Genomic DNA, 12,913 nt, shown 5'->3' with positions numbered 1-12,913 from the left:
ATCTGATTAAAATTATCAGGTAGTGGTTTTGTTCAAAATAGTTCAAAGAACATATAACAATGCCTTTAAGGTTGACACAACCCCCAGCGCCCTGGGGATAGGGTTGTAAGTTATGCCATGAGGGCATATAAGGTTTTTATAGAATGGACGTTCGTATAAACTTCAGATGGGGCTTATTTGATTTGAAATTGGAAGCTATAGTTCCCTTTTTAAGAGTCAAAAGTGATTTGAGAGCAGCCAGCCCCCTCCACGCTCATCATTTCCCTTAACGCCTCCAATCAAAATTTGGAGATAACAACTTTATTCATCGTAGTTGAAGGTTTCGGAACTTATGTCTGTGAGGAAGACACCCCTCCCCCTAGAGCTCTCAGGGAAAGGGCTGTAAGTTATGCCCTGGGGGCATATAAGGTCCTTATAGAAAGGGTGGTCGTATATGCTTCGAAGGGGATTCATTGGACTGGCAATCAGAGGTTCTCGTGCCCTTTATAAAAGTAAAAGTGGTCAGATCGCAGCTACCCCCCCCCATTTACAAAAACACGTCGTTTTTTCCCGAGATGTATACAAAAGATATTTTGAGACAGTCCTTTTTATTCAAAATAGTCCAAATATCATATAACAAGGCTTTTGAGGTTGATACAAACCAACAGATTCTGAGGGCGAGGGTTGTAAGTTATGCCCCTGGGACATTTAAGGTTCTTACGGAGGGGATGGTTGTGTCAACTTTAAAGGTGGCTCATTTGGTTAAAATTGGAAGTTCTAGTTTCCTTTTAAGAGTCAATAGTGATGAAGGTCTTTTGTATTATATGTTTTAGAAATTCTGAAATGAGACCTATTACAACTAGAACTATTCAAACAACTACAAGTGTAACTGATGAAACAGCTCCTGGCATAACTTATCGAAACATTGCAGTACAAATTGATCCAACGCCTGCAGGTACAAATCAATTTCAATTTGAGGTAAAAAGCGGTTAAGCAGTCAGACCAAGATAGAGATGAAAATAATCACTCAAATGAAATACATAAGGATTTAGAGAGTGAAAATCATATGTGGCAACCCGATCACGATGGAGACAAAAACACTGACTCAAATTAAAAAAGATGAGGGTATGGGGGATAAAGATCTGATGAGGCAGTCCGATCATGCAGGTACGAGAGCTGCAGGTACGAATCACCCTCAATTTGACCAAAAAAGAAACGAAAACAATGACTCTTATGAAAAAGATGAAGATATTGAGGATAAAAATCAGATTAGGCAGTCCGATCATGATGGAGACGAAACCAAAAAATCAAGTGAAAAAGATGAAGATGTAGAGCATGAAAATCAGAGTTGGTAGTCCGTTCACGACCGAGATGAAACTAAAGACTTGAGGACAAAAGATGAAAATGTAGAGGATGAGAATCAGATTAGGCAGTCTGATAATGACCAAGATGAAACTAAATACTTAAGTAAAAAAGACGAAAATGTAGAGGATAAAAATCAGATTAGGCAGTCCGATAAGGATGGAAATGAAACCAAAGACTCAAGTGAAAAAGATGAAGATATAGAGGATAAAAATCAGATTAGGCAGTCTGATCATGATGGAGACGAAACCAAAGACTCAAGTGAAAAAGATAAAGATGTAGAGGATAAAAATCAGATTAGGCAGTCCGATCAATGAAGGAGACGAAACCAAAGACTCAAGTGAAAAACATGAAGATGTAGAGGATAAAAATCAGATTAGGCAGTCTGATCATGATGGAGACGAACCAAAGACTCAAGTGAAAAAGATGAAGATTAGGAACAGACTGACTTCTCTTGACTTATCTGAGCTTCTGACTTATCTGACTTCCCTTGTCTATAAGCATATAGGAAGGACTTAGATTTGGGTGGTGGGGGGGGTGTACATTCAAAAAAGTAAAAGAAACTAGACAAGGCCCTATTCAGGGGGGTTAGGGGGTTCAAGAAAAAGATGAAGATGTAGAGGATAAAATCAGATTAGGCAGTCCGATCATGATGGAGACGAAACCAAAGACCCGAGTGAAAAAGATGAAGATATGAGGATAAAAATCAGTATGTTACAGCAATGGTCGGAGGTATTGTTGGAGGCCTTATTGTTATTGCTGCAGTAGGATTTGGAATTTATATCAATTGGGAAAAGAGAAAGACGTCCTAAGGCTTACCTAAGTAAAGAGGCAAATGCCGTCCATGTATTATTTATTTCGAGCTCGGCTATAAGTAGAGAGGGAATTATTTTCTTTTTTTTTGTGATCTCTATGTTATATTGATTTGGTTCAACGCTCCCCACAACATTACCTGAAAGCTTCAACTGAATTTTTGTTACCTCCTTGGACACCAAAGGCCACAATGCCCTCTCTCCCAATAATAAATATCATATAGAAACAATGAGTGAATTTTAATAAAATTATAGAATTGTAGAATTTATGCTGCTATTTTTATGTGTCATAGTTGTTAGCATTTTTATGCGTTGTAGTTGATAGCAATTTTATGCGTTATAGTTGTTAGCATTATTATATTTTATCAGCTAAATCCGATGAAACGTAAGTAGTCCTCATTTATAAAGAACTGAATCGGTCCTTTATGTAAGCAACCCGGATTATTTTATCTATGTGCCTTCTATAATGTTAAGAATGTGATCCCTTTTATGACTATATCTATTTCAACTGAAAGAGTAGAATTGGTGCTAAAACACTATAAATATTTTTTGCATTTTATATGGTTATCACTTTTTATCGAAGTTACTCTTTATACAATGTATTTTATGGGCTAGAGTTCGTTTCTTCCTATTACACTTTTCTTGATTATCAAACTAATATATTTTTCTTGTTATTCAAGCCAAGGGACTGTTAGCTTTCTATATAGGGATATTGGACAAGGCGGTTCTAATAGTGTAATTTTTTTTATCCGACTATTTTAAGGAGTTACGGGCTATTTTATTTTTTACTATGGGACGTGAACGTCTCTTACTAGGTTGCTAGCTACCACTGCAACCCGGATCACAAACAGAAAAAAGACTGTGGCTTTTTTTATAGAATAGTAAGAGACGAACTTCAGAGAATGAGGTAGCTAATCAAGTCCAATATGTGCCATGGTTTGTTCTTTACTAGGTTTCAGCCATCTCTACGGCCATATAGTCCCTATTTTGAAGAAGCAATAGTAAGAGACAAATCTTAGAGAATCAGGCAGCTAAATAAGTCCAATATCTGCCATGGTTTTATCCTTACTAGGTTTCAACGATCTCTGCAGCCATGATACCAATGAAACTTACATAATTCCCATTTATAACTGATCGATCCTTTATGCAACAATCTTGCACACGAAAATACAGTTTTTTCGTAAAAACTTGATTCTATTTCAAAAATTATTTTTGTAAATTAGAAAAGGTGTTTAAATACATCAATTTATTTAAATGAGCCATTAAACAACTCTCTACAATGTTCAAGTGCCCCGCTAGCGGTAGACAAAAAAAAGAAAAAAAAAAAGATGCCCTCGACGCAGAATATCCTGGTTTCAGTAATTTTTCTTGATTTTCAAGCCAATATATGTCCGTTGTTGTTCAAGCCAAGGGACGCTAAGCTTCCTAAATAAGGGTTTTGGACAAGGAGGTTCTAATAGTGTACTTTTTGTTTTGATCTAACATTATTTTTAGGAGTTATGGGTTACTAGATTTCTTAGTATTAGCCATTATCATCTCTTACAAGTTGCTAGCTACCACTGCAACCCGGATCCCTGAAATTGATTTAATAATAATCCAAACCGTCAAGGTAGAAATTAACCATTTGTCAGTTGCAAATTTTAATGTTATATTATTTACAAGGATTTCAAAAAGAATTTAAGATGTCTCAATATCCGTCGGATAGAGCTTGCAGATATAAGGATGACATTGCCAGATCAAAGGCATTTTTTTTTAGATGTGCAATCAAATTGTTATAGTTGAGTTCGTTATTTTACTGCTACTACTACTAGTAACATCTCACCGCATTACCCAGCCGACTGAGGCCAACAGAGATACGCACGCTCCTCCTCTATCTCAAACTGTTCTAAGCTTCACTTTTTACACCCGCTCAGAAAGTTCTCATTTCCTTACAATCTTTCTTTATGACGTCCTCTCACCCCAGACGGGGACGACCTGCTTCCGCTTAGCCCTAGATGGTTGGCCGAAAAGAACAATCTTCGGCAATCTGTCATCCTTCATCCGCACAACGTGCCCTAGCCACCTCAACTTTTCTTTCGTTATAGCCCTAGAGAGCGGTATTGAACCACATTCTTCGTATAGCCTATTGTTTGAAATACGGTCAGTCAGCCGGGTACCCGGAACATTCCTTAAGAAATTTCTCTGGAAAACCTCTAGTAAATCTTCATCCGCTTTTAGGAGCGTCCATGATTGTTATAGGTGGATTTTTGTGAGTTCTACGACAAAATTGTTTTTTGCCGAATATTCAGTAAAACTAACATAATTTTCAAAAACACTGTAAGAAATACTTTTTTCTTGAGGAGAAATTCCTGGATTTTGTTCTAAATCATCAGTCTTACAAAGACATGCTAATAACCCTAACGGGTTCGTTTTGACCATAATTGAAAAATATAGCTTTCCCTTCATTGTTCATAGCTATGCTTGTGTATATATTGGTATTACTGCTACATAAACTGCAATACTCCTTCAAAAATTAATATGCGAATTTTCTAAGAAATAGACCTCCGTATGTTCAGAGTGCTATCTCATATTGTCCATTGCATTTGTAAACTGCTCCACAGTCGCCAGTCCATAACTTAGAAGCTTTTGGTTAAACACACAACATTTCTTTTGGATTTTACTATGAAGTTTTACCAGACCCTTTCTAGACAACTTTTTAACAACATCAGCTCTTTCAAAGATAATTTTAAGCTGTAATTTTGAATATTTTTCATAATCCTGTCTGACAAGGAGATTATGACAACTGAACTCACATATAACAATTTGATGACACATTCTAAAAAAATTAGAAGGTACAAAAACAAAATTTCTTGCACCCAGGGACGTAGCCAATATAGGAGGCTGAGCTTCAAAAAGCGCAGGGCTTTATTTAAAATAGAAGAACATGCAAAAATACCCTTAGCAATACTAAATTTTTATGAAAATGCTTCTACACGGGGTGAGATTATTTTTTCAGGTATTGAACATATCATAAAACGTTTTCTGAGAGTCAAATATAAAACAAAGACTATAAAGTAGAAAATTCAAAAATTTCGGCATCTTCCCGGAATAAACAGGCCTGAAGTGAGCCCTCTAGCCATACTCAACAAAATCGTGGTTATGACCCTGCTGTAGAGGCATTTGATAAACTTTAGCCCCGCCCAATAAGAGATTCTGGAACTTACTTTCATTAATATTTTGGTAAAGCAAAACAGTTTTCCTGACTCATCGTCTTTCTAGTTTCTGATGTTCAACCAGAAGATCAAGAGGATGACTTAGCAGCCAAGACCTTACAACACACTTTGGTAGAGATTGAAGAGAATGAGGAGACGTTAGACTTTCACAACTCCCCCATCCTTTCCACGGGAATATGGACAATATTTCTCTTCAGTTGGAAAATGACTAAGCTTGTGTATTACTAAACGGTCCTCGAACAATGGTACCATAGAGTCCCCATTCCTTTAGATCTTGTTGACTCTTTCAGCGATTCAAAAACCGAGTCCATTATTGACAGCTGCATTGGAATGTTACTGAAGCTAGTTTCTGATGGAAAAAAGTGATTTCATCTTAAGGGAAATCCAGCAATCGAAAATACTTGAAAAAGAGCACACTGTGGATAAAACCTTCGAAGTTGTTGAAAGTATAGTGTATCTTCATCAATTACTGCACTGAGAATGAGAAAATATCTAAAAGATGCTCGCATGCAAGTCCAGGAGACTCAGGATACCACCTCAAGAATTTATAGTGGAGCAAAATCCCAGAAATTACCCCAAAACCCTGACAGATAATCAACAGCACTACCTCATCAACCTACATCATCAGGCCTTATCCACCTCAGCTTCAAAGTTTTCCTTCTAATACTTCTATTATTGGCTTTAGACAAGTTACAAAAAGTTTAAAAATTGGTATTAGGATTATCCACACTTGGAATATTCAATTAAAAAGGACACTGCGTTCTGCAATGTTTACTGTCTTTTCCCCACTGTGATTTATTAATTGGTCAAATGAAAAGCTGAGGTGCTTGTCAGTAAGGAAAGGTACAGAACAGTTCATTAGTCATTTAAATCGAGCTACTCTACTTTATAATATACAATTTTTGAAGTGCAAATCTTCTGTTAGATCTCTGACTGACAGACAGGCAAGATTTTGTAGGCTGCTGAAGAGGAAAATATTCACCGTGTTTTATATGTCCTCCTAAAAAGCATGAAAAACATAGCCCGGCAGCAACAAGCTCTTGAATCATGGTTGCAGCTGAAGCTTCAATCTTGTAAGAGGCGAATCACAGCCCATAGTAACCAAGAGTTATAAAACATGTTTTGAAAAAAAAAACTGCCAAGTGGTAAAATATTGGCATCTGACACTGATTCAGGAATGGTAACTATTATTTCGGTTAATGTAAAAAGTAAAAGTTTATAACGAACAGAAACTATGGTGATCTCAAATAAAGCCTAAAATCCCTCAAAATTGGCGTTAGGTCGAAATTTAAAGTGCACCATTGGAATCAGCAAGGTCAAAAACCTTGTGTAAGAGAAATACAATCTCCCTAGCTCTCTATGATTTTCCAGTTCCGAGCTAGCTGAGGGAAAAAAAGGAAAAAAAGATGCCATCGATACAGAATTTTGTGTTTGCAGCCATTTTTCTTTTTTTCAAGCCAATGAATTTTCTTCGTTATTCAAGTCAAGGGACAGTTAGTTTCTTATATAGGGGTATTGGACAAGGCGGTTCTAACACTGTACTTCTTTTTTTGATCTAACTCTAGTTTTAGGAGTTAAGGGCTATTTTTGTTTACAATGGGACGTGATCGTCTCTTACTAGGTTACTAGCTACCGCTGCAACCCAAATAACCGCTTGTCACGCGAGGTGTCCCGAGGGTTCTAAATGCCCTCAGTTTGGCCACGGGCAAAGGTTCATTTTTAACTGACTAGGTTGCATTCCGTGTTCGCCCAATATGAAGTTGCACAGTAGCCGTCTGTGGCCTTAACCTTTTTTTTGGTTTGAATTAAAAAATTAAAATTATTGCTCAGACACCATAAATATTTTTGCGGTTTGCAGCTAAATAAAATTATTCTATTTGAAATTTTCAGGAATTAATCTAGTTTCAGTTGACAAATCGGATTTTGTTGAAACCCTAAAAGAATTATTACATTTTACATAAATATATCTGCATGTTTTTTATAATGTTAAAATTACTATTTTCATTTTCGCTCTGCAATAAGATGTTAATAGCATTAGCTACTACAGTGCTATAGAAAAATGGAGTTTTTGGTAAAATAATGATTCTATTTCAAAATAATGATTCTATTGTTAGACAGTGAAGATACTGCGAAACATTGAATTGGCTAGGGATTTTACACCTTTGATTACATCATTTAATTATGAAAAAAAAAGAATATAGGCCAAAGACAATGAATCAAGCTCTGATTGAGTAGTAGATCAGGTGTCTTTACCGCTTGCCCTGAGGAGTGGAATGAAATGCAAATCTTTGATTAGTTGAATTTTGAAAACGCTACAGAGTATTCCTGAAAGTTGGTTGTGATTCCTGAAGTAGCGTCGGTATTCAAACGCTGTTGGAAATCGTCGGTGCAGGAGATAGGGGTGTTAGCCGTGCCCAAATTAACGGTGGCTTAGCGAACTGCACGTCCGCATCGACGTGGATAAATTATAGGTGCCAAAATAGGTAAGAGAGATTACATATTTTATTTTATTTGCACTTGCCATGGGGCGAAAAAGGAAGATTGCTAAAACTGTCCCAGTAGGATCCCAGTCTGTTGAGAACAGTTTGTTGAATTCGATCGTTTTATCTGAAGGGAATAACGATGTCGCTTCACTGAAGACCCTGGTGGATGATTTTGCTAAGATGCTAAGAATGCTTACTGAAAATGGTAAAAAACTAGACTCTATAAACGATAGTATAAAAATGTTAGAAAATCGTATGGTGTCAGTGAAAAATACACAGTCTGAGCTAAAATCAGAAGTTAATACTCCGAGTTCACGTGTTACACAGCTTGAATCTGATGTTCGAAACTTAAGAAATCAAATGTCAATTATCGCTAGTGTAACGAAAAATTATGAAACCGGGAGTGCAGATCTGTCTCGTCGGCGTATGGCATCTGAATATCGACATACAGAGACGAATATTATCGTTTGGAATGCTCCCCGCGAAAATACCATCCAAGCCGAAACGTTTTTTGAACAGTTGTGTTTGGAGGGTCTAGGACTATCCATGGTCCCGAGGTTTCGAGTTCTTGGTAATGTCCGTAAGGAGCAACCGTATTTAAAAGTTGTTGTTGGTTCTCGAGATGCGAAGGTCAGTGTGCTTAAGAACGGAAAGAAATTAAAAGGTATAGTTATTGGACACCATAGAAATATATCTGTTAGCGATGATGCACCACTATCAGTTCGTGAAGCTCGAAGGAAGTTGTATGTAAAGAAATCTAGATTAAATTATATAGGAGTTTCATTACGGGTTTCCAATACAGTTCCACCATATATACAGATCGACCGTGGTGGTGTGGCGGCAAAATTTGGTTACGATGAGCCTATCCCTGTGTTATGTGACCAATAGTTGTTTATATATCATTAATGGTGAATTAAGATTTTGTTAAGATTTTTTTTTTTTTTTTTTTTTTTTTATTTGTGTTTTTGGAAAAAAAAATTAAAATTTTTTCTTTTTTTCTAATTTTTTTTGTTTGTTTTATAATTTAGAATTGGTAAGTGGTATAAACAGGTAGAGCATTGTGTTTTCTTCAATTATAATTTTCTGTAATTAAGTAATGGAAACAGTAAGCCTGTATTGTGACAGGCTAGTGTTAGTGACAATTTTTTCACCTTTTTTGTATTCGTTTGTTTATTTATACTATTTTGTTAATATGTTTCTTATTATTTTTAGGTTATATTGTGTTTTTACTGGAGCTTCAATTATGTTGGAAACGGGACCACCGACCCTCCGAGTTATAGTAAGTTATTCAGTTGGTTAGGTTTGGTTGCAACTACCCTCCTTTTCTTTTTTATATATATATATATATATTTATAAAAAATGATAATTGTTCGTAATGATCGTTTGGATTGGCTTGAGAATAATCCATTGAGTGTTTCGGATTTAGGATATGGGATACTTCACAGGGATTTTGATATGGGGGTAGATGATATTTTTCCGAAGGTTAATTATAAGTGCCCAGTTGATTTACATACTTGACTGGCACCGGATAAACTTTGCATTTTTCATTTGAATTGTCAGGGGTTAAATAGTGCATTAGATTATTTGTCGGAGCTGTGTATGCTATCTGATTTTCATATTCTTGCACTTACTGAAACATGGTTAATGAATAATAATTCTTGACTATTGGATATTTTAAATTATAATATGCATGTTAAGAACCGTACTCACCATCAGCATGGAGGACTTGCCCTGTATATTAGAACTGATTTGAATGTGAAGGTTAGGGATGATTTGTGTGTTAATAAAGAGATGATTTTTGAGTGTTTTGTTACGGAGGTTGATAAGAATGGTGACCCATTTTTTATTGCTGTTTGTTACCGCCCCCCTTCAGCTAGTGTAGATTGTTTTTTGAAATTATTAGAGGAACAAATAGAACTTCTAATTCGTAAGAACATGCCGGGGTTTGTGTGTGGGGATTTTAACATTGATTTGAGATTCTTAGCATCTAATTTAAAAGCCCAGAATTTTTTGAATTTAATGTTAGGTTATGGGATGCATCCTGCTGTAAATATTTGTACTAGAGTGACGGAGTCATCTTCATCTCTAATTGATAATGTATTTTTGAATGTTCCCCATGATTCGTCAAGTGTTGTGTTAAATGATGTTTCGGATCACTTTGGTTTGGCTATATTAGTTCCGGGTATATTTAAGAATATTATAATTAATTGTGATGCTCGCCCTAAGCCTAAGAAATTATTAGTTGATTCAAATACTATTTCAAGATTTAAGCTTAGGATAGAACAGTTAGACTTTAAATTTTTACAAGAAGAATTAGATTTAAATTTGAAGTTTGAGCTTTGGTATGGTAAGATTAAGGATACGTTTTAGGAATGTTGTGAAGTGTCAGGAATACAGAAGAGAAGGGTGTCTCCAAAAAAACCTTGGATTACGAAGAGTTTGTTACAGTCAATTAGTAGAAGACGTTTTTTATATAAGTTGTCAACAAGGAGCAGTGATCTTCATGATAAAGAAATATATAGAGTTTATAATAGTAGGTTAAATGATGCACTCCGACTGGCTAAGGTAGAATATTATAAGGTTAAATTTAAAAAAGTTGAGGGTAACCCGAGTAAGACTTGGAAATTGATTAAGTCGGTGACTTGCCCTGGTAGCGTCTTGATCCGCCCAGATAATATTGGAATGAATAATAATGTTGCAGATGAGATGTGTAATCACTTCGCTACTATTGGGCAGCGTGTGTCATCATCGGTGCCAGTATTTGATCAAGATGGAGATTTTCGTCAGTTCCTACCTGAAGATTGTGATGTGTCTGCGTACCTTAAATCTGTAACTATTGATGAATTATTTGATGTTATAAATTATATGAAAAATGGTGCATCAGGAGGCGATTTTATTTCGTTGAAGGTTTTGAAGTCGATTTTACCTGTTATATCTAGTCATTTTTTAGGACTGATAAATAATTGTTTAAAAGCTGGAATATTTCCCGATTGTCTAAAGTGCGCGAATGTTATCCCGATATTTAAAGGAGGGGATAAGAATTGTTTTAGTGATTATAGACCGATTTCTTTACTGCCATTTATTTCTAGAGTGTTTGAAAAGTTGATTCATAGTAGGATGGTAAGTTTTTTCGAAAAAAGACAATTTTTTAGTTCTAGTCAGTTTGGGTTTAGGAGTCATCATTCTACAGAGCATGGAGTTTTGTTTTTAACAACTTTTATTAATGATGCTTTAGACAAGGGTCTGAAGATAACTTCGATATTTTTGGATATTACTAAAGCATTTGACTCTGTTGATCATGATATACTAGTTCAAAAGCTATATAGTAGTGGTATACGTGGTGATTTTTTAAATCTGATAGTTAGTTTTCTTAGTGGAAGGACTCAGCGTGTCGTGATGGATGGAGTTACGTCTAAAATTGAATATATTTCGATTGGAGTACCTCAGGGTTGCGTTTTGGGCCCGTTGTTGTTTTTGGTTTATATAAATGACCTTTGTAGAGCTTCAAGTAATGTGTCTTGTTCTTTAGACATTGATAATTACGGTACTAAAGGAATTCTACCATGTTTTGCTGACGATGCCCAATTCACTGTAGCGGCTAGAACTGAAAATGAGCTGATGACTATGTTGAAACAAGGTATTTCTTCGATTGAAAACTGGATGCGGTTATATAAATTGAAACTGAATCATAATAAGTCGAATTTTTTGATTTATGGTAGAATTACTGGACATTATCCATGGATTAATAATATAGAAGTAGGACACCATACTATTGTAAGATCTACTAGTACTAGATACCTTGGTGTTATAATTGATGAAAGCCTTAGTTTTAAAGACCATATTGCATCTGTTAACAGCAAATTGTCTCGTAATATTGGTATTATGCGTAAACTTAGGTAAACTTAAAACTTAAAACTCCCCTCCTCAACCCCTCGCTCTTAACGCTAAAGTTTGACTTTCTCACAAGTTTTTCTTAACTGAAAGTAAGGAACGACGTTAAAACTTAAAACGAACAGAAATTATACCGTATATGAAAGGGGCTGTCCCCTCCTCAACGCCTCGCTCTTTACGCTAAAGTTTTTCATTGTTTAAAAAAAAAATAGAGTTGTGAGAAAGTCAAACTTTAGCGTTAAGAGCGAGGGGTTGAGGAGGGGACAGCCCTTTCCATATACGGAATAATTTCTGTTCGTTTTAAGTTTTAACGTCGTTCCTTACTTTCAGTTAAAAAAAACTTGTTTTTTCTATTCAATTTTTGAACGTTTTTGAATTAATAGAGGTTTTGATTTTGGCTCACCGTACATGAATAATTAAAACCAAATTTGAATATTAATTTTACTTTTATTTGGTTAAATGGCTTTCTCGAAACCTGTTTAATTTTATTTACGAACGTTTTCATTAGTAATAAATATACGTAACTTACGAATTAACTTACGTAACGAACTTCTATATTCATATATTTTTAATACGTATATTAGAGGGTTCGCCCCCTAGTCAATACCTTGCTCTTTAAGCTAAAGTTTGAATTTTGTTCCAGTTCCTTAAAAATGACCCTTAATCACAAATGCCGTTAATTAGAATATATAGCTCTTACGAAAGTACTAAATAATCTTTGGCTTAAAGAGCGAGGTATTGACATGGAGTTGAACTCAATCATATAAGTAATGTTTTCTGTCGTTTTAAGTTTTGATGTTGCTCCTTACTTTCAGTTGAAAAACTTGTTTTTTATATATACATAATTTCTGATCTTTTTTTAAATAATGCTGAAAAATCCGGCGCCCCGTTCATAGCAATGTCCCTTCCCCCATGAAAACTTCTTTCATGGAAAGATCCTCTCACATAACCCCCGACCCACTCCCCCCCACTACCATAAAAAATTCCCCCTGAAAACGTCTGTATCAAACAGTTCGTGGTAACAAACTGTAAGTAAGGAGCGACCCGGCTCAATGGTAACCGAAACTCTAAAAAACGGAATTTTGATACCAATAGACACATCAAAACAATCAGATTTTAATTCTAATTTAAAAAATATAAGTTTCATCAAGTTTAATCTTACCCATCAAAAGTT

The 12,913-nt window shown here is 35.5% G+C and overlaps 2 protein-coding genes across 3 annotated transcripts in view; one reads left to right on the top strand and one right to left on the bottom strand.

Annotated features, from left to right (window-relative positions):
• The window catches only part of LOC148945052 (inositol polyphosphate-4-phosphatase type I A), a 91,553-nt gene that overhangs the window by 55,171 nt on the left and 23,469 nt on the right, over positions 1-12,913 (bottom strand). The gene's annotated exons all lie outside the window — the stretch shown is intronic.
• On the top strand, positions 823-11,115 carry LOC148945053 (uncharacterized). Its single transcript, XM_089099428.1, has 5 exons — positions 823-934; positions 5,412-5,502; positions 7,720-7,848; positions 9,061-9,127; positions 10,550-11,115. Exons 1-5 carry the CDS (start codon positions 823-825, stop codon positions 10,679-10,681), a joined length of 531 nt encoding a protein of 176 aa, XP_088955554.1. The 3' UTR covers positions 10,682-11,115.

The sequence above is a fragment of the Artemia sp. Qi Xiang Cuo genome, chromosome 13, assembly GCF_049724085.1.
Source record: "Artemia sp. Qi Xiang Cuo chromosome 13, ASM4972408v1, whole genome shotgun sequence".
Classification (NCBI taxonomy): Eukaryota; Metazoa; Arthropoda; class Branchiopoda; order Anostraca; family Artemiidae; genus Artemia; species Artemia sp. Qi Xiang Cuo.
The sequence above is the reverse complement of the archived record's forward strand: the minus strand, read 5'-3'. Positions and strand labels throughout refer to the sequence as shown.